The sequence below is a fragment of the Rattus norvegicus genome, chromosome 20 (assembly GCF_021556685.1).
Source record: "Rattus norvegicus strain SHRSP/BbbUtx chromosome 20, alternate assembly SHRSP_T2T, whole genome shotgun sequence".
Lineage (NCBI taxonomy): Eukaryota > Metazoa > Chordata > Mammalia > Rodentia > Muridae > Rattus > Rattus norvegicus.
In genome coordinates, this window is record NC_141553.1 from 31,955,883 (window position 1) to 31,977,678 (window position 21,796).

General features: G+C 40.9%; 1 protein-coding gene across 7 annotated transcripts in view; it reads left to right on the forward strand.

Annotated features, from left to right (window-relative positions):
- The window catches only part of Kpna5 (karyopherin subunit alpha 5), a 65,143-nt gene that overhangs the window by 20,794 nt on the left and 22,553 nt on the right, over positions 1-21,796 (forward strand). For all 7 annotated transcript variants that reach the window (XR_015644651.1, XR_015644653.1, XR_015644654.1 and 4 more), the window contains 1 exon segment: positions 6,550-6,649. Coding sequence is in view for 4 of the 7 variants with exons in the window: in XM_087597186.1 (XP_087453312.1) it covers positions 6,550-6,649 (100 nt within the window). In the remaining 3 variants the exon portion in view is untranslated.

Sequence of the window (21,796 nt, forward strand, 5' to 3'; positions counted from 1 at the left end):
CTTTCAGCTGGATCTGGGAGCAGAGAGCTACTCCTATGTCTGTGTGTCCTGAAGCCTCCAGTTGGGTTGCTTGGAGCAGACAAGTTGGTCATACCTCTGCTCTCAGGTGTGTCAGAGCTCCAGGCGTCTGGCTTTTGGCTCCTGTTGCTGGCAGAAACCAGAAGGTTCCTGCTGATGACTGCTCCTAGGTTCTTGTATTCAGTGGGCACTAGGTAGGTTTCTCTTGGGCCAGGAATGTGAGTAGAAGTGGTGGTCTCCCCTGAGCTCTCAGGATTGTCCGCACTTCTGAGAGTCCAGTTCTCTCTCCCACTCAACCCCTTGTCCTAATAGACAATAATATAGAAATAATTTCTTGGCATGACTTAATACTATTAAACTTTATTAAGAACCATTTGGATGCAGGCCACTGAACTATTGCTACAATTTCACTGTTTTGTGCCTTCTTGTGGCCATTGTCCTTTCCATGTGATCTTTCTCTGATCTGATCATTTGATCTGTAGATAAATTAAGCATTTTGTTTCTAGAATATTTTGCTACTTGTTAATTTGCCAGTTTAGCAGTAGTTTATGAAGGAAGTGGTAAGCTTTTGTTAGCCACTGATCTCTTTTCAATGTTCTACAAATGACCTTGTTGGTAATTGAGCAAAGCTAAGTTAATAGAAGATAAAAAGCACAGTACTGTGTATTGCTAGATGTTCACATAATGCATTTTAGAAGGAATGTTAGAAAATAACAGTTTCAATATAAAATTTGAGTATAGAAAGTTGAAAATTTTATTGAAAATTGGAGAAGTGTACCTTGTCCTCTGAGGCAACCTGTAATCCCTATATTGGGGAGGTTTAAGCAGGAAGATCAGGAGTTTAAGATGATTCTCTACTACATGAATCCCAGTCTCAGTTGGGAGGAAGAGGGGAAGAGAACTAAAGGTAATATTGAAAAGTTAAAAAAGAAGTAAAGCAGGCTAGCTACCAGACACTGTCACTTTAAAGGAAGCTGCTAACCTTAAAATAATGATGAATTATCTATCTATTACATGGAAATTCACTCAGCTAATGTTTAAATAAATATATGATTTTTAATAATGTCATATGATTATTTTTGTTTGAAGTTTTATTATTATGACGCTAATGAATTTAACTCTTAGTAAATGTAAGTCTTTTAGTTCCATAGACTATGTTAATACAACTTTATTCACATGTAGTTTAACTTCATAATTTTGTATTGTTGCCCTGTTTTCTTTTGCTCTACTTTGTGTCGGTGGAATTGAAAAATCTAAAAGATTTGCTGAAAAAAACTTGCCAAATCATGGTATATAATATAGACAAAAGAAAACAGGTTTATCATTTTGTTTTAAAATGAAATTATCTTTCGGAGGCTTCATCTGTTAGAGGAAAATCTTTTCAAATACAGATAAAGTAAAACAGCATTCGACGTGTGATGGTGAATATTGAGTGTTAACTTGAGAGGATACAGCATAATCTAGGAGACAGACTTCTGTGAATGTTTGCTCTGGAGTTTCTAAATTGCTGTAGTTGATCCTGGAAACTCAGTTGAGCTATGTGGCACTGTTCTGTCTCTGGAATTCTATTCAGTCCTGGACTGAGTTAAAATGGTAAATAAGCTGAGTGCCAGTATTCACCACCGTCTGCTTCCCGTGGACGGTGGGTTTACTGTGTGCGGTTGCCTTGCACTCATACCGCCGGACCTTCCCCACCATGATGGACTTTACCTTCGAACTTTTGTGTGTTTCCTGGGACGGCCTCATGGCAGTTCTCCTACCTCAGCCTCTTGCTGGGGTTACAGGATGAGTGAGCGCCTGTGCCAGCCCATCTTAGCCATCTTATGTACTTCTGTTCAGTGGCGCCAAGTGTATTTCTTGTGTTAAACAATCATCACTATGGACTTTCTGAATTTTTTTTTCAATTCAGAGAGTTAATGTTCATTAGGCAGTCATATCTCACTTCACCATCACAGTCCTTGGAAACTAAAATCTGGTTTATGTCTTTACCTTTTCTACGTGTCATAAGTTGAATACTATATCATGATCTTTGTGTCTGGGTTGTTTCTCTTACTGTATTGTTTTCAGCCTTCACCTGTTTTGTTTCATGTATTAACACTTCATTTTATGGCTGAATGACATTCTGTTTTTGCAGAAAAAGTAATTGCAAATCTGAATCTGTAGATTGCATTCTCTTTTTTTAGATTGCATAAATCTTTTTTTAAAGATTTATTCATTTATTATATATAAGTACACTGTAGCTGTCTTCAGACACACCAGAAGGAGGACATTGGATCTCTTTTTTTTTTTTTTTTAAAGATTTATTCATTATATGTAAGTACACTGTAGCTGTCTTAAGACACACCAGAAGAGGGCATCAGATCTTATTACAGATGGTTGTGAGCCACCAGGTGGTTGCTGGGAATTGAGCTCAGGACCTCTGGAAGAGCAGTCGGGGCTCTTAACCGCTGAGCCATCTCTCCAGCCCCTGTAGGTTGCATTCTTAACAACATGGGTTGTAATGTAATTTATTTAGGTCTTTAAATGTTTTGTAGTTTTTAGTAAACAAGTCTTACACCTTGATTAAATTTTCTAAGGCAGTCTCCAGTTTACATTGGTTGAACATGTGACTGGTTTGATGGTTTAACACTGAAATACATTTCATAGAAGCTTTTTTGACTTTTGGCCTTTTCCTGGAGTAGCAGTATTCGAGTGATATTCTTGTGATTGCAGAAGTAGTGGCAAACTGCAGCTTCTAGTTAGCCATAAGAGGAGAGCTGATCACATGTAAAGAACCGTGTTGCTATGCTCTATTGTAGGTATGTATATCCCTGGGCCTTTCTATGCCAACTCCAGTTCTGAATAATGGCATGGAGGCTATATTTATTTATAAGCTTTTGGCCTTATAACTAGGCATTGTTTCCTCCTAACTCGTAACTACACTGTCCCATTTATACTAAGCTAAGTTCTGCCACATGGGTGGTTAGTTACTGCTCCTTCTTTCCTGGCCTGCCCTCTCCCTAGCCCCACTCCTTCCCAGATTCCTGTTTTTGGAGTCCCACCTTACTAGTCTGCTTTTTGCTATAGGCCATAGGCCTTTTATTTAACCAATCAGAAGGTGGCGGAGAACACTGTTTACAAAATACTAAGGCAGGAGATGCTGAACACCCCCAAACTGTAGTCAGATGTCTGCTGGGTCAGAGGTCAGCATTTGTTAGTGCAAGCATAATTGCCACACAGGGCAACAAAGACCACTCCATTATTTAGCGTGCTTTCTCTCACTGTGACAAATCTGTAGGGAGGAGAGGCTGGCTTTGACTCACAGGTTTGGAGGCTTCAGTACATGATTACTCGGCAGAGTTACTTTGTGTCCCCACAGAGATCATCATCATTTCAGGGAAGTGTGATAGGGTGCAACTGTCACCTTTCCTTTCAGTGGTCAAGAAACAAAATTAACATGCAGAAAGGGCCAAAGTCTCCAAATCTTGAAGTCATTCCTCTAGTGAGTTAATTAACTTCTACTGTGTATCACATCTCAAAGGTTCTATTATCCTTTGTACCGCTAGCATGATATTTGGGGACTATTTTAGATCCAAACTTAATAGTAAGTTAGATGGTATAAATATATATATATATATATATTTTTTTTTTCTTGCAGTGTTTTCAACTTGTGATAGATTTACTCATATTTAACCCCACCACAACCAAAGGAATATCTTTTTTTTATTGTAAATAAAAGTTTCCTTAATTTAAAAAAGTGTATTTATAGGAAATGTGTGGGAATTTAGTTAATTTGAGATGTTGATCTTATACCTAGTGACTTTGTGAATTTACTACTATAACTAGTAGCTTTCTTTTTGAGATTGGGTCTTAATGTGTGTTTTTGTTTTATAGATTATTAGATTTTTGTATATGAGATATATCATATGTATAGAGGTAGTTTCATTTTCTGTTTTCCAGTTTGGGTGTTGTCTTAGGGTTTTCTTGCTGTAAAGAGACACCATGACCAAGGCAACTTGTATACATAAAACGTTTAATTGGGGCTGGCTTACAGTTCAGAGGTTCATGGAGATTCTGAGAATCAAACCTGGGTCGTATGCAAGAGCAACAAGTACTCTTTTTTAAAGTTTTTTTTTTAAAGGATTATTTATTTTATGTATGTGAGTATACTGTAGCTGTCGTCAGACACAGCAGAAGAGGGCATCAGACCCCATTACAGATGGTTGTGAACCACCACGTGAGGATTATTTATTTTATGTATGTGAGTATACTGTAGCTGTCGTCAGACACAGCAAAAGAGGGCATCAGACCCCATTACAGATGGTTGTGAACCACCACGTGGTTGCTGGGAATTAAACTCAGGTCCTCTGGAAGAGCAATCAGTGCTCTTAACCACTGAGCCATCTCCCCAGCCTGCACCAAGTACTCTTAGTACTCTTGGGGACTGTCCAGTCCTCTAAAAGAGATGTTTTAAAAATTGTTAAGGTGTTACCCATATTAAGGCACTTAGTTAAGTCAGTTACTACTGTGACTCAGTATGTTTATGCTCTGTTTATGCTGAGCCTGAAGGTGGGGCCTTCCCCAGTGTTTTCCTGAGTGTGTACTCTGACCTGAAGATGTGGATGGTTATCTAGATGTCTGATACATGAAGCTTTTCAAATGGCTTACTTCTCCAGGGCATTTCACTCCCCAGTTTTTCCTTCCATGTTTTCAATGTCTTTTGTTTGCTGTATATTTTTTGCCCTAGGTTTCTGCACTTATAAAGAGACATTTAGCTGCTTTTCTACCTCTAGAGCATTCTTAGATGGGCAAAATAAAGACAAACACATATATCCATTTTTCAGAGTCCCCACAAAGCTAGCAACATATGTTTAAGTGCTTCAAACAAGGTATATGTTCTTGTTCTGCTTCTTCTGGAATAGGGGCCAAACAGTTGAATAAATTCATCTGCCAGGCTACAGAGATGGCTTTGAGCAAGGGCAAATTAAAATACCAGAAAAGTTAATGATATATTTCAATCCTTCCAAGGCTGTAACTTGACAACCTTCCAGAATTCTGGGAAAGTTGGTGAGAACAGCAATGGCCAGGCAGCTCTCTCGTTTGCTTATTTGTTAGTTTCCAGCCTAGGCTCTCTATATCTCTAGCAGGTTTATGAAAACCCTTAGCACCTTAATAAACTCCTAGAATTGTACTACCACATGCCTCATTTTGATGTGTGTTCTTTTTGTAAGCTATAAAGAATTATTAGGATGTCCCCAGGGCCCATTTCTCCCTAAAACTTTGTACACACACTTACACTATTTTACGGAGTCTCCTATAATTCATTTCGTGTGTGTTCGTAGGATGGCTGTTGGAGTCAGTTCTCTTCCTCCATTCATTTTGTGTGTGTTCGTAGGATGGCTGTTGGAGTCAGTTCTCTTCCTCCATTCATTTCGTGTGTGTTCATAGGACAGCTGTTGGAGTCAGTTCTCTTCCTCCATTCATTTCGTGTGTGTTCGTAGGACGGCTGTTGGAGTCAGTTCTCTTCCTCCATCGTGAGAATCCTGTGGCTGGAGCTTCAGTTGTCAGCCTTGGTGGCAGCGTCTACTTGTTACGTCACTGTCTTGGAAGTCTCCTATTTAGACATCATTAACTAAAACATAAATGATTGTATGAGTGACTTTGGATTGCTATGATGAAAGACCATGAACTAAGTATCTTACAGAAGAAAGAGTTTCATCGGACTTACAGTGTCAGAGGGTTAAAGTTTATCATGGCAGAGAGAAGGCATGGTGGCTGGAGCAGCAGCTCAGAGGTCATATCCCATGCACAAGCAGGAGAAGGAGAGTGAGCTGTGGATGATGGACGGCTTTTGAAAGCTCAAGTCCATTTCCAGTAATGCACCTCTGCCATCAGGGTCACACCTCCTAATTCTTGCCCAACAGCCACCAGTTGTAGGGAGCCCCGGTATTTAAATAGAAGCCTGTATGGGCCAGTCTCATTCAAACCGTCAGAATAACCATTATATATTCAATACAACATTTTAGGGAATGTGTGGAAGATTGTTAATAACTTTTTAGGGAGCTGAGAGAAAAGACATTCTTGTTTCAGATACTCAGTTTCTTAACATCTATCAGGATTCATCTATCAGGCTTACACACACACACACACACACACACACACACACACACACACACACACACACCACACAGACCACACACACACAGACCACACACACAGAGAGACCACACACACTCACCAAGTAAGACCTGTTAAAATAAAACAGAGAAAATCCTTTACCAGTAAGTGACCTTCACTGGGTTTGACACTGTCCCCGGCTTTCTGATTTATATAAGGTAGCATTTTCATGATCTTAACAAAAGGAATTTTGCACATTTCCTCTGATATCTACCTTCAGTTTGTTAGCAACTTAAATGTTTAGATCTAATATAATCCATTTTAAGTTCTCTTTTTGTTTTATCAGTTTAAGTATTAATTATATCAGAGAAAATTAAAAAATAGTTAAAATAGAAAAGTGAATATAAAATGACAGTTCTTTTCTTTTCTTGGCAGGTTATTAACAAATTCAAACAGACTTACAACCACCAGAAATGCTGTATGGGCCCTCTCAAATTTATGTAGAGGCAAAAACCCTCCTCCAAATTTTAGTAAGGTATGAGCAAAATATACAAGTTAAGAAATCTGCTTCCATAAATTAGTTTATAGTAGATTGTTTTTGAAGTTTGAAGAACTATTTTTGTTACATTCTTTATCAACTAGGCACGATATTTATTTATTCATTTATTTATTTATTTATTTATTTATTTATTTATTTATTTATTTATTTATTTTTACACTCCAGATTTTATTCCCCTCCCGGTCTACCCCCCAACTGTTCTGCATCCCATACCTTCCTCACCCCGCATACCCCCTATCCCCGTCTCCATGAGGTTGTCCCCACCCCACCAGACCTCTGAACTCCCTGGGCCTCCAGTCTCTTGAGGGTTAGGTGCATCTTCTCTGACTGAACTCAGACCTGGCAGTCCTCTGCTGTGTATGTGTTGGAGGCCTCATCTCAGCTGGTGTATGCTGCCTGGTTGGTGATCAGTGTCTGAGAGATCTCGTGGGTCCAGGTTAATTGAGACTGCTGGTCTTCCTACAGTGTTGCCCTCCTCCTCAGCTTCTTCCAACTTTTCCCTAATTCAGCTAGAGGGGTCAGCAGCTTCTGTCATTGGTTAGGTACACATAGCTGTATCTGACTCTTTCAGCTGCTTATTGAATCTTTTGGAGGGCAGTCACGATAGGTCCCTTTTTGTGAACACTCCATAGCCTCAGTAATGGTGTCAGGTCTTGGGGCCTCCCCTTGAGCTGGATCCCCTTTGGGCCTGTTGCTTGGACCTTATTTTCCAAGGCTCCTCAAACAAGGCCACAACCCCTAATCCTTTCCAAAAAAGTCCAGCTCCACAAATTGTGGACCAAATCTTCAAAATATGAGTCTATAGGGGCCATTCTCATTCAAGGTAGCACAGGATCCAAATTCTTTTTATATGACTTACATGTAATAATAATTAGATTAAAAATTTAAACTATGAAAAGTTTAAATATTTACTAATTCATTTATAGAAATAAAAACAAACCAAGTACATTTTGAGAATACTTATTATAAAAACACCTTTCAAAAGAAGAGGGATTTTTATGAGAACATTAGTATTGATTTGCATTTCCTGACCTGAGGGTGTGTTTTGTGTGGGTCTGGTGATTGAACTTATGAACTTTTGTGCTAGACTGCTGAGCGACACCCTCAGCCTTTTGTTGCTGTTGTTCTGAGATGGGTCCACTGTATAGCTAAGGCTGGCATGGCACTTACTATGTAAAAACCAGGCTGGCATGAATCTCACAAAGAGATCCCTCTGTCTCTGCCTCTCAGTTCTGGGAATAAATATGTGTACCAAATGCCCAGCTAGCTTTCTGTTTTTTCTTTATTCTTGAATAGGATCTTACTATGCTGCTTGAGATACCTAGAATTTGCAGCCCTCTTGCTTACGCCTCTAAAGTGCTGGGGTTTCAGGTGTTACCACTGTGTCTCATGTAGCTTTACAAGTCTCATTTCTTCCTATGTACTAATCTGCTGTGCTGTGTGGTCTTCGCTAAGGAATATGATGTGTTTTGATAATCATGAATGGGTGTTCTCTGATACTATGCCAAAACTTGAGAGAGGTATATGCTTTTTTGAGACAGGGTCTCATTGTGTATGTTACGTGTAGTAATATATATCAATACCGCCTTTCCCTGGACTGCGACCGTGCTTCTAGCCCCTCCCTTTTGGTTTTTCTGCTTTTAGCTCTAGGATTGTCTGCTCCAGGAGGGGGTCACACTACCAGCCCACTCCCAAGCCCCTTGAATCCGAGGACAAAAGAAACACACACAGCTTGTTTTGTTACCCTATAACTTCCTTACTAGACACCATTGCCCTTCGCTCCATCTCTGCTCCTGCCCTAAACTTGGTGGCTTGTTCCACCTAGCCCCTGCCTAACATCCTTGGCCATCGCCAGTAGCAGAGGCCTCAGGCCCAAGCTACCCTTGAGGTCTTACATGATTACTGTGTCCTCCTTCTTCCAAAGCATGGCAGAAAAGACCCTTTTCCTTCCTTGTGTCTGTTTTTTCCTCCTGGGACCCAGAAGTTCCACCTGTACCCTTTACCCATCAATTAGCCCTGGCCTTCTTTATGGACAAATGAAGAACCAATTGGGGAACACGGTTAGCATCAGAACCTCCCCTTACATGTATATCCTTAGCTGGGCTGGAAATGTTAAAGCAGGCTGCCCTGAAACTCCACAGAGTTACCTGGGGTAAAGGCCTATGTCACCAAATCCCATCTGAGTGGTAGAGTTCCTCTCATTGAGGTGTTTAAAATTCCACCATTAAACCTTTTCTTGTCAGTCTTACATTGAACTTGGAAGAGTCTTATTCTCCATTTGGAAAATAGGGTTCCGTAAATTATTAGTGGAGCATTATTTTAAAGTGCAGCATACAGTGTCACCATTAGTATTAGGAAGCTATCAGACTCAATAGGAGAGGATGCAAGTTTTCTAAATTTCTAATTTGTGGAATTCCTAAATTATCATTGACAAATACAGCCAGCTATAGTTCTTGAAGCAACAGGCTCACTTTGTAGTTTCTAAAATATCCTCCAGATACTTAAGACTTAATAAAGATTAAATCATCTAAGTAAAAATGGAGTTGAGTGGGGGGAAAGTGGCTAATCCAGTATGCGACTCAATCAGTGTGTGTTCAGACCACCCAAATACTTGTCTGAGTAGAAGTGCTGCTACATAGATGCTCCCATTTCATCTGATGATTACTCATGCAGTGCATGAAGGCAAGGGAGCAGGTCAGTGAAATTTGTGCTTTTTGCTACTAGTTCAATGAGGTTCTTCCCAATGTTCCTTTTTGCTGGAGGTTAAGAATATAATGAATTTTTTTTTTAGCTATTTCTGCCTTGAATTGTGTCCAGGCGCTCACATTTTTACCTATTATCTATTTTTATCCGTTAGTGCAAATGTCACCAAAATAAAAACCACAGTTTATATTTTACCATTGTTAGAAAAGTTTTGAGATCTTGCATCCACTAAAACTGTCTCAGAACGCTCCTCTCCCAGGGCTCCGTTGATCTCCTGTGCTCACTGCTCCACCTTGCCAGATGTTGCCTCCTACAGTGGGTACTTGGCTAACTGTCTTCCTTCAAATCTATATATGTTTTCATTTCTGTGTGTCTAGAGGTTGTCTGGACTAGAAGTCAGTGTGAGAAGTTACAAACAGGGAGCCATCTATGGTACTGCGTAACTCCGTTCCTCTGCCAAATCTTCTGTTCCCGACTCATCTCGGGAGCACCAGGCCGCTTCTCTTGTTGTGTTGCTTCAGAAGTGCCAACTCTGGGAGCACTGCACTGACTAGTGTGCTTTATATTGTAATCCATCAGTATAATAGCCCTGAGTTTTGCTCACTCCATTATTTTACTCTCCTTTCTTTCCTTTTTACATGTTATTTATATTAATTTAAAGTAAATTTCTGTTAAAATGGAAGCTCCACATTGCATTAACTTTTTTATAAGATAAACTCTTATTGACCTCTCTGAAGATTGACAGTTTTCTTTTTAGTGGGGTTCTGGAGAGATGACTCAGTGGTTAAGGGCATTGGCTGCTCTTCCAGAGGTCCTGAGTTCAAATTCCAGGAACCACATGGTGGCTCACAACCATCTGTAATATGATCTGCTGCTGTCTTCTGGCCTGCAGGTGTACATGCACACAGAGTATACATACACATAAAAATAAATAAATTATTGAACACCGAGCCAGCTCCTGGGTCTCTGTGTGGTCTCGTCGTTGTCAGCACAGCTAGGCCTACACGCAAGCAACCATGACCTGCAGTTGGCATTGATCTCAGCACCACCTACTCCTGTGTGGGTGTCTTCCAGCATGGAAAGGTAGAAATAATTGCCAATGACCAGAGTAACCACACCATGCCAAGCTATGTTGCTTTCACCGACACAGAACAATTAATTGGGGATGCAGCCAAGAATCAGGTTGCAACAAACCCCACCAACACAGTTTTTGATGGCAAACGTCTGATCGGACATAGGTTCGACGATGCTGTTGTTCAGTCTGACATGAAGCACTGGCCCTTCATGGTGGTGAACGATGCAGGCAGGCCCACAGACCAAGTTGAATACAAAGGGGAGACAAAAAGTTTCTACCCAGAGGAAATGTCCTCAATGGTTCTGACAAAGATGAAGAAAACTGCAGAAGCTTACCTTGGAAAGACTGTTACCAATGCCGTGGTCACAGTGCCAGCTTACTTCAGTGACTCTCAGCAGCAGGCAACAAGAGATGCTGAACTGGTGCTGGCCTCAGTGTACTCCCAGTTATCAGTGAGCCAACTGCTGCTGCTATTGCCTGTGGCTTAGATAAGGAGGTCGGAGCTGAAAGGACTGTGCTGATTTCTGACTTGGGAGGTGGCACTTTTGATGTGTCAGTCCTCACTATCAAGGATGGAATTTTTGAAGTCATAACATCAGCTGGAGATACCCACTTGGGTGGAGAAGAGTTTGACAACTGAATGGTCAACCATTTCATTGCTGAGTTTAAGCGAAAGCACAAGAAGGATGTCAGTGAGAACAAGAGAGCTGTCCGGCGTCTCTGCACTGCTGTGAGCGGGCAAAGCACACCCTCTCTTCCAGCACCCAGGCCAGTATGGAAATTGATTCTCTCTATGAGGGAATTGACTTCTACACCTCCCATTACCCATGCTCGATTTGAGGAGTTGAATGCTGACCTGTTCCGTGGCACACTGGACCCTGTAGAGAAGGCCCTTCGAGATGCCAAACTAGACAAGTCACAGATCCATGATATTGTCCTGGTGGGTGGTTCTACCAGAATCCCCAAGATCCAGAAACTTCTGCAAGACTTCATCAGTGGAAAAGAACTGAATGAGAGCATTAACCCGATGAAGCCGTTGCCTATGGTGCAGCTGTCCAGGCAGCCATTCTATCTGGAGACAAGTCTGAGAATGTTCAGGATTTGCTGCTCTTGGATGTCACTCCTCTTTCCCTTGGGACTGAAACTGCTGGTGGAGTCATGACTGTCCTCATCAAGCGTAATACCCCCATTCCTACCAAGCAGACCCAGACTCTTACCACCTACTCTGACAACCAGCCAGGTGTACTCATCCAGGTGTATGAAGGTGAAAGGGCCATGACCAAGGACAACAACCTGCTTGGGAAGTTTGAGCTCACAGGCACCTCCAGCACCCTGTGGGGTTCCTCAGAAGGAGGTTACTTTTGACATTGACGCCAATGGCATCCTCAATGTTTCTGCTGTAGATAAGAGCACAGGAAAGGAGAACAGGATCACCATCACCAATGACAAGGGCCACTTGAGTAAGGAGGATATTGAGTGCATGGTCCAAGAAGCTGAGAAGTACAAAGCTGAGGATGAGAAGCAGAGAGAAGGTTTCCTCTAAGAACTCGCTGGAGTCTCATGCCTTCAACATGAAAGCAACTGTTGAAGATGAGAAGCTTCAAGGCAAGGTCAATGATGAGGACAAACAGAAGATTCTTTTTTTTAAATATTTATTTATTTATTTATTTACTTATTTATATGTAAGTACACTGTAGCTGTCTTCAGACACACCAGAAGAGGGTATCAGATCTCATTACAGATGGTTGTGAGCCACCATGTGGTTGCTGGGATTTGAACTCAGGACCTCTGGAAGACCAGTCAGTGCTCCTAACCACTGAGCCACCTCTCCAGCCCCAAACAGAAGATTCTTGACAAGTGCAATGAAGTCATCAGCTGGCTGGGATCAGAGCCAGACTGCAGAGAAGGAGGAATTTGAGCATCAGCACAAAGAACTGGAGAAGGTCTGCAGCTCTCATTACCAAGCTGTACCAGAGCGCGGGTGGCTTCCCTGGTGGAGTAGCTCCTCCATCTGGTGGTGCTTCTTCAGGCCCCACCATTGAATAGGTGAATTAAGTCAGTCCAAGTAGAGGATATAGCATTGTTCCAGAGAGACCCAAAACAAGTAACATGGAATAATAAAACTATTTAAATTGATACCCCCCCAAAATAAATAAATTAGAAGGAAAGTGAATAATTTTCTTGTTTATCTGTTCTTTTGAACTGTTCGGTGTTCTTTACAGATTACTGTTTGTCGTAGGTGCTTTCCTCTCGGATGCTGTCTTTATTATCTGCTGATCCTTAGCTTTGGACTCACTGGTAAATGGGCATATGTGTAGGGCTGCATGGTAGGGTGATTAACTGGGTAGCACATCTTTATCTTTGACTCCATTTAGAGTGTTTCTGAATATACAGTTTTGTTTTTTTTCCAGGACAGATTTTGCATTCTTTTGCTATCAGATAAGGTATAGTGTAGGTAACAAAACTAGTTCCAGGGATGCTGAGATTTGGATAGTAGAAGGGAGGTTGTTACAATCATGGGTATTTTACATAAATTCCCTGGTTTCTGATCCCTTTGTTGCTTTGTCACAACCTACACTCTGCCTGACACCCACTCTGCATGGCTTACATATTGCTTTCCCTTTTTACTAAAAACCCTACTCTTTGTCTTTGAAGGCTAGTTACCTGTTAAAGTAGGATGTTGGGTCTGAACTTTATTCACATGCTATCTCTTTTTTATCTTCTTTTTTCTTAACTGTAGTTTTTTTTCTTAAATATGTTTTTATTTGTAAACTGGGGAAACATTATGAAACTTTTAATTTAAAAATGAACAAAAGCATAAATGATACTTTTGGTGAAATAAAAATGTCTCTATAAAAAATGTAGCTAAAATTAGACAATAAATTTTGTTGGTTATGAAATTCTTTTTTTTTTTTTTTAGTTTTTAAAAAATTTTTTTTTATCTTTATGAACTTGAGTATTTCTTATTTACATTTCAATTGTTATTCCCCGTCCTGGTTTCCAGGCCAACATCCCGTAAGCCCTCCCCATATCCTTCTCCATGGCAGTTCCCCTCCCCATTCTCCCCCCATTACTGCCCTCCCCCCAACAATCACATTCACTGGGGGTTCAGTCTTGGCAGGACCAAGGGCTTCCCCTTCCACTGGTGCTCTTACTAGGCTATTCATTGCTACCTATGAGGTTGGAGCCCAGGGTCAGTCAGGTAGTGGCTTAGTCCCTGGAAGCTTTGGTTGGTTGGCATTGTTGTTCATATGGGGTCTCAAGCCCCTTCAAGCTCTTCCAGTCCTTTCTCTGATTCCTTCAACGGGAGTCCCATTCTCAGTGCAGTGGTTTGCTGCTGGCGTTCGCCTATGTATTTGCTGTATTCTGGCTGTGTCTCTCAGGAGAGATCTACATCCGGCTCCTGTCGGCCTGCACTTCTTTGTTTCATCCAACTTATCTAGTTTGGTGGCTGTATATGTATGGGCCACATGTGGGGCAGGCTCTGAATGAGTGTTCCTTCTGCCTCTGTTCTAAACTTTGCCTCCCTATTTCCTCCCAAGGGTATTCTTGTTCCTCTTTTAAAGAAGGAGTGAAACATTCTCATTTTGATCATCCTCCTTGAGTCTCATGTGTTCTGTGCATCTAGGGTAATTCAAGCATTTGGGCTAATAGCCACTTATCAATTAGTGCATACCATGTGTGTTTTTCTGTGATTGGGTTACCTAACTCAGGATGATCTTTTCGAGTTATCTCCATTTGCCTATGAACTTCATAAAGTCATTGTTTTTGATAGGTGAGTAATATTCCATTGTGTAGATGTACCACATTTTCTGTACCCATTCATCTGTTGAAGGGCATCTGGGTTCTTTCCAGCTTCTGGCTATTATACATAAGGCTGCTATGAACATAGTGGAGCATGTGTCTTCGTTACATGTTGGGGCATCTTTTGGGTATATGCCCTAGAGAGGTATAGCTGGGTCCTCAGGTAATTCCTTGTCCAATCTTCTGAGGAACCTCCAGACTGATTTCCAGAGTGGTTGTACCAGTTTGCAATCCCACCAACAATGGAGGAGTGTTCCTCTTTCTCCACATCCTCCCCAGCATTTGCTGCCACCTGAGTTTTTTTTTTTTTTTTTTTTTTTTTCTTTTTTTCGGAGCTGGGGACCAAACCCAGGGCCTTGCGCTTGCTAGGCAAGCGCTCTACCACTGAGCTAAATCCCCAACCCCAATCACCTGAGTTTTTGATCTTAGCCATTCTCACTGGTGTGAGGTGAAATCTCAAGGTTGTTTTGATTTTTTTTTTTTTCCTTTTTTTTTGGAGCTGGGGACCGAACCAAGGGCCTTGTGCTTCCTAGGCAAGTGCTCTACCACTGAGCTAAATCCCCAACCCCTGATTTGCATTTCCCTTATGACTAAAGATGTTGAACATTTCTTTAGGTGTTTCTCAGCCATTTGGCATTCCTCAGTTGTGAATTGTTTGTTTAGCTCTGAACCCATTTTTTAATAGGGTTATTTGTCACCCTGCGGTCTAACTTCTTGAGTTCTTTGTATATTTGGATATAAAGCCTCTATCTGATGTAGGATTGGTAAAGATCTTTTCGCAATCTGTTGGTTGCCGTTTTGTCCTAACGACAGTGTCCTTTGCCTTACAGAAGCTTTGCAGTTTTATGAGGTCCCATTTGTCGATTCTTGATCTTAGAGCATAAGCCATTGGTGTTTTGTTCAGGAAATTTTTTCCAGTGCCCATGTGTTCCAGATGCTTCCCTAGTTTTTCTTCTATTAGTTTGAGTGTGTCTGGTTTGATGTGGAGGTCCTTGATCCACTTGGACTTAAGCTTTGTACAGGGTGATAAGCATGGATCGATCTGCATTCTTCTACATGTTGCCCTCCAGTTGAAGCAGCACCATTTGCTGAAAATGCTATCTTTTTTCCATTGGATGGTTTTGGCTCCTTTGTCAAAAATCAAGTGACCATAGGTGTGTGGGTTCATTTCTGGGTCTTCAATTCTATTCCATTGGTCTATCTGTCTGTCTCTGTACCAATACCATGCAGTTTTTATCACTATTGCTCTGTAATACTGCTTGAGTTCAGGGATAGTGATTCCCCCTGAAGTCCTTTTATTGTTGAGGATAGCTTTAGCTATCCTGGGTTTTTTGTTATTCCAGATGAATTTGCAAATTGTTCTGTCTAACTCTTTGAAGAATTGGATTGGTATTTTGATGGGGATTGCATTGAATCTGTAGATTGCTTTTGGTAAAATGGCCATTTTTACTATATTAATCCTGCCAATCCATGAGCATGGGAGATCTTTCCATCTTCTGAGGTCTTCTTCAATTTCTTTCCTCAGTGTCTTGAAGTTCTTATTGTACAGATCTTTTACTTGCTTGGTTAAAGTCACACCGAGGTACTTTATATTATTTGGGTCTATTATGAAGGGTGTCGTTTCCCTAATTTCTTTCTCGGCTTGTTTCTCTTTTGTATAGAGGAAGGCAACTGATTTATTTGAGTTAATTTTATACCCAGCCACTTTGCTGAAGTTGTTTATCAGCTTTAGTAGTTCTCTGGTGGAACTTTTGGGATCACTTAAATATACTATCATGTCATCTGCAAATAGTGATATTTTGACCTCTTCTTTTCCGATCTGTATCCCCTTGATCTCCTTTTGTTGTCTGATTGCTCTGGCTAGAACTTCAAGAACTATATTGAATAAGTAGGGAGAGAGTGGGCAGCCTTGTCTAGTCCCTGATTTTAGTGGGATTGCTTCAAGTTTCTGTTCATTTAGTTTAATGTTAGCGACTGGTTTGCCATATATGGCTTTTACTATGTTTAGGTATGGACCTTGAATTCCTATTCTTTCCAGGACTTTTATCATGAAGGTGTGATGAATTTTGTCAAATGCTTTCTCAGCATCTAATGAAATGATCATGTGGTTTTATTCCTTCAGTTTGTTTATATAATGGATCACATTGATGGTTTTCCATATATTAAATCATCCCTGCATGCCTGGGATGAAACCTACTTGATCATGGTGGATGATTGTTTTGATGTGCTCTTGGATTCGGTTTGCCAGACTTTTATTGAGTACTTTTGCGTCGATATTCATAAGGGAAATTGGTCTGAAGTTCTCTTTCTTTGTTGTGTCTTTGTGTGGTTTAGGTATAAGAGTAATTGTGGCTTCATAGAAGGAGTTCGGTAGTGATCCATCTGTTTCAATTTTGTGGAATAGTTTGGACAGTGTTGGTATGAGGTCTTCTATGAAGGTTTGATAGAATTCTGCACTAAACCCGTCTGGACCTGGGCTCTTTTTGGTTCGAGACCTTTAATGACTGCTTCTATTTCCTTAGGAGTTATGGGGTTGTTTAACTGGTTTATCTGTTCCTGATTTAACTTCGATACCTGGTATCTGTCTAGGAAATTGTCCATTTCCTGTAGATTTTCAAGTTTTGTTGAATATAGGCTTTTATAGTAAGATCTGATGATTTTTTGAATTTCCTCTGAATCTGTAGTTATGTCTCCCTTTTCATTTCTGATTTTGTTAATTTGGACACACTCTCTGTGTCCTCTCGTTAGTCTGGCTAAGGGTTTATCTATCTTGTTGATTTTCTCAAAGAACCAACTTTTGGTTTTGTTGATTCTTTGTATGGTCCTTTTTGTTTCTACTTGGTTGATTTCAGCTCTGAGTTTGATTATTTCCTGCCTTCTACTCCTCCTGGGTGTATTTGCTTCTTTTTGTTCTAGAGCTTTTAGGTGTGCTGTCAAGCTGCTGACATATGCTCTTTCCTGTTTCTTTCTGCAGGCACTCAGCACTATGAGTTTTCCTCTTAGCACAGCTTTCATTGTGTCCCATAAGTTTGGGTATGTTGTACCTTCATTTTCATTAAATTCAAAAAAGTTTTCAATTTCTTTCTTTATTTCTTCCTTGACCAGGTTATCATTGAGTAGAGCATTGTTCAATTTCCACGTATATGTGGGCATTCTTCCCTTATCGATATTGAAGACCAGTTTTAGTCCCTGGTGGTCCGATAGCACACATGGGATTATTCCTATCTTTCTGTACCTGTTGAGGCCCGTTTTTTGACGAATTATATGGTCAATTTTGGAGAAAGTATCATGAGGAGCTGAGAAGAAGGTATATCCTTCTGCTTTAGGATAGAATGTTCTATCCTAAATATCTGTTAAGTCCATTTGGCTCATGACTTCTCTTAGTCTGTCTACGTCTCTGTATAATTTCTGTTTCCATGATCTGTCCATTGATGAGAGTGGGGTGTTGAAATCTCCTACTATTATTGTGTGAGGTGCAATGTGTGTTTTGAGCTTTAGTAAGGTTTCTTTTACGTATGTAGGTGCCCTTGTATTTGGGGCATAGATATTTAGGATTGAGAGTTCATCTTGGTGGATTTTTCCTTTGATGAATATGAAGTGTCCTTCCTCATCTTTTTTGACGACTTTTACTTGAAAATTGATTTTATTTGATATTAGAATGGCTACTCCAGCTTGCTTCTTCAGACCATTTGCTTGGAAAGTTGTTTTCCAGCCTTTCACTCTGAGGTAGTGTCTGTCTTTGTCTCTGAGGTGTGTGTTTCCTGTAGGCAGCAGAATGCAGGGTCCTCATTGCGTATCCAGTTTGTTAATCTATGTCTTTTTATTGGGGAGTTGAGGCCATTGATGTTGAGAGATATTAAGGAATAGTGATTATTTCTTCCTGTTATATTCATATTTGGATGTGAGGTTATGTTTGTGTGCTTTTCTTCTCTTTGTTTTTTTGCCAAGACGATTAGTTTCTTGCTTCTTCTAGGGTATATTTGCCCTAGGGTATATTTGCCTTTTTCTTCTAGCTATTTGCCTCTTTATGTTGGGCTTTATCATTTATTATCCTTTGTAGTGCTGGATTTGTAGAAAGATATTGTGTAAATTTGGTTTTGTCATGGAATATCTTGGTTTCTCCATCTATGCTAATTGAAAGTTTTGGAGGATACAGTAACCTGGGATGGCATTTGTGTTCTCTTAGGGTCTGTATGACATCAGTCCAGGTTCTTCTGGCCTTCATAGTTTCTGGCGAAAAGTCTGGTGTGATTCTGATAGGTCTGCCTTTATATGTTACTTGACCCTTTTCCCTTACTGCTTTTAATATTCTTTCTTTATTTTGTGCGTTTGGTGTATTGACTATTATGTGACGGGAGGTGTTTCTTTTCTGGTCCAATCTATTTGGAGTTCTGTAGGCTTCTTGTATGCCTATGGGTATCTCTTTTTTTAGGTTAGGGAAGTTTTCTTCTATGATTTTGTTGAAGATATTTACTGGTCCTTTGAGCTGGGAGTCTTCACTCTCTTCTATACCTATTATCCTTAGGTTTGATCTTCTCATTGAGTCCTGGGTTTCCTGTATGTTTTGGACTAGTATTTTTTTCCGCTTTACATTATCTTTGACAGTTGAGTCAATGATTTCTATGGAATCTTCTGCTCCTGAGATTCTCTCTTCCATCTCTTGTATTCTGTTGGTGAAGCTTGTATCTACAGCTCCTTGTCTCTTCTTTTGGTTTTCTATATCCAGGGTTGTTTCCATGTGTTCTTTCTTGATTGCTTCTATTTCCATTTTTAATTCCTTCAACTGTTTGACTGTGTTTTCCTGGAATTCTTTCAGGGATTTTTGTGCCTCCTCTCTATGGGCTTCTACTTGTTTATTTATGTTTTCCTGGAATTCTTTCAGGCATTTTTGCGATTCCTCTCTGTAGGCTTCTACTCGTTTATTAATGTTTTCCTATGTTTCTCTAAGGGAGTTCTTCATGTCTTTCTTGAAGTCCTCCAGCATCATGATCAAATATGATTTTGAAACTAGATCTTGCTTTTCTGGTGTGTTTGGATATTCCATGTTTGTTTTGACGGGAGAATTGGGCTCCGATGGTGCCATGTAGTCTTGGTTTCTGTTGCTTGGGTTCCTGCACTTGCCTCTCGCCATCAGATTATCTCTAGTGTTACTTTGTTCTGCTATTTGTGACAGTGGCTAGACTGTCCTATAACCCCGTGTGTCAGGATTGCTGTAGACCTGTTTTCCTGTTTTCTTTCAGCCAGTTATGGGGACAGAGTGTTCTGCTTTCGGGCGTGTAGTTTTTCCTCTCTACAGGTCTTCAGCTGTTCCTGTGGGCCTGTGTCTTGAGTTCACCAGGCAGATCACTTGCAGCAGAAAAGTTGGTCTTACCTGTGGTCCCGAGGCTCAAGTTCGCTCGCGGGGTGCTGCCCTTGAGCTCTCTGAAGCGGCAGCAACCAGGAAGATCTGCGCCGCCGTTTCCGGGAGCTTCAGTGCACAAGGGTTCCAGATGGCGTTTGGTGTTTTCCTCTGGCGTCTGGATGTGCACAGAGTGCAGTCTCTTCTGGTTTCCCAGGCGTGTCTGCCTCTCTGAAGGTTTAGTTCTCCCTCCCACGGGATTTGGGTGCAGAGAACTGTTTATCCGGTCTGTTCCTTCAGGTTCCGGCGGTGTCTCAGGCGCAGGGGTCCTGCCGCTCCTGGGCCCTCCCCAACGGGAACCCAGAGGCCTTATACAGTTTCCTCTTGGGCCAGGGATGTGGGCAGGGGTGGGCAGTGTTGGTGGTCTCTTCCGCTCTGCAGCCTCAGGAGTGCCCACCTGACCAGGCGGTGAGGTCTCTCTCCCATGGGGTCTGGGAGCAGAGAGCTGCTGGGGGCCGGGATCCGAGGGTGTGGGACTCCCGGTAAACACAGAAAGTGCCTGGTCCTAGAGGAATTCTGCCTCTGTGTGTCCCGAGTTCACCAGGCAGGTCTCTTGCAGCAGAAAAGTTGGTCTTACCTGTGGTCCCGAGGCTCACGTTTGCTCGCGGGGTGCTGCCCATGAGCTCTCTGCAGCGGCAGCAACCAGGAAGTTTTCTAGAGCTTGTAGGTGTGCTGTTAAGCTGCTGACATATGCTCTCCCCTGTTTCTTTCTGCAGGCACTCAGAGCTATGAGTTTTCCTCTTAGTACAGCTTTCATTGTGTCCCACAAGTTTGGGTATGTTGTACCTTCATTTTCATTAAATTCTAAAAAGTCTTTAATTTCTTTCTTTATTTCTTCCTTGACCAGGTTATCATTGAGTAGAGCATTGTTCAATTTCCATGTATATGTGGGCATTCTTCCCTTATTGTTATTGAAGACCAGCTTTAGCCAGTCAGGTGTTCTGATAGGACGCATGGGATTATTTCTATCTTTCTGTATCTGTTGAGGCCTGTTTTATGAACAATTATATGGTCAATTTTGGAGAAAGTACCATGAGGTGGTGAGAAGAATGTATATCTTTGCTTTAGGAAAGAATGTTCTATTAATATCTGTTAAGTCCATTTGGTTCATGACTTCTCTTAGTCTGTCTGTGTCTCTGTTTAACTTCTATTTCCATGATCTGTCCATTGATGAGAGTGGGGTGTTGAAATCTACTACTATTATTGTGTGAGGTGCAATGTGTGCTTTGAGCTTTAGTAAGGTTTATTTTATGTATGTAGGTGCCCTTGTATTTGGAGCATAGATATTTAGGATTGAGAGTTCATCTGGTGGATTTTTCCTTTGATGAATATGAAGTGTCCTTCCTTATCTTTTTTGATGACTTTTAGTTGAAAATCGATTGTATTCGATATTAGAATGGCTACTCCAGCTTGCTTCTTCAGACCATTTGCTTGGAAATTTGTTTTCCAGCCTTTCACTCCGAGGTAGTGTCTGTCTTTGTCTCTGAGGTGTGTTTCCTGTAGGCAGCAGAATGCAGGGTCCTCATTGCGTATCCAGTTTGTTAATCTATGTCTTTTTATTCGGGAGTTGAGTCCATTGATATTGAGAGATATTAAGGAATAGCGATCGTTGCTACCTGTTATATTCGTATTTGGATGTGAGATTATGTGTGTGTGTCTTTCTTCTCTTTGTTTTTTTGCCAAGATGATTAGTTTCTAGCTTTTTCTAGGGTGTAGCTTGCCTCCTTATGTTGGGTTTTACCATTTATTATCCTTGTAGAAAGATATTGTATAATTTTGGTTTTGCCATGGAATATCTTGGTTTCTTCATCTATGTTAATTGAGAGTTTTGCTGGATACAGTAACCTGGGATGGCATTTGTGTTCTCTTAAGGTCTAATGACATCTGTCCAGGATCTTCTGGCTTTCAGAGTCTCTGATGAGAAGTGTGGTGTGATTCTGATAGGTCTGCCTTTATATGTTACTTGACCTTTTTCCCTTACTGCTTTTAATATTCTTTCTTTATTTTGTGCGTTTGGTGTTTTTACTATTATGTGACGGGAGGTGTTTCTTTTCTGGTCCAATCTATTTGGAGTTCTGTAGGCTTCTTGTATTTTCATGGGCATCTCTTTCTTTAGGTTAGGGAATTTTTCTATGATTTTGTT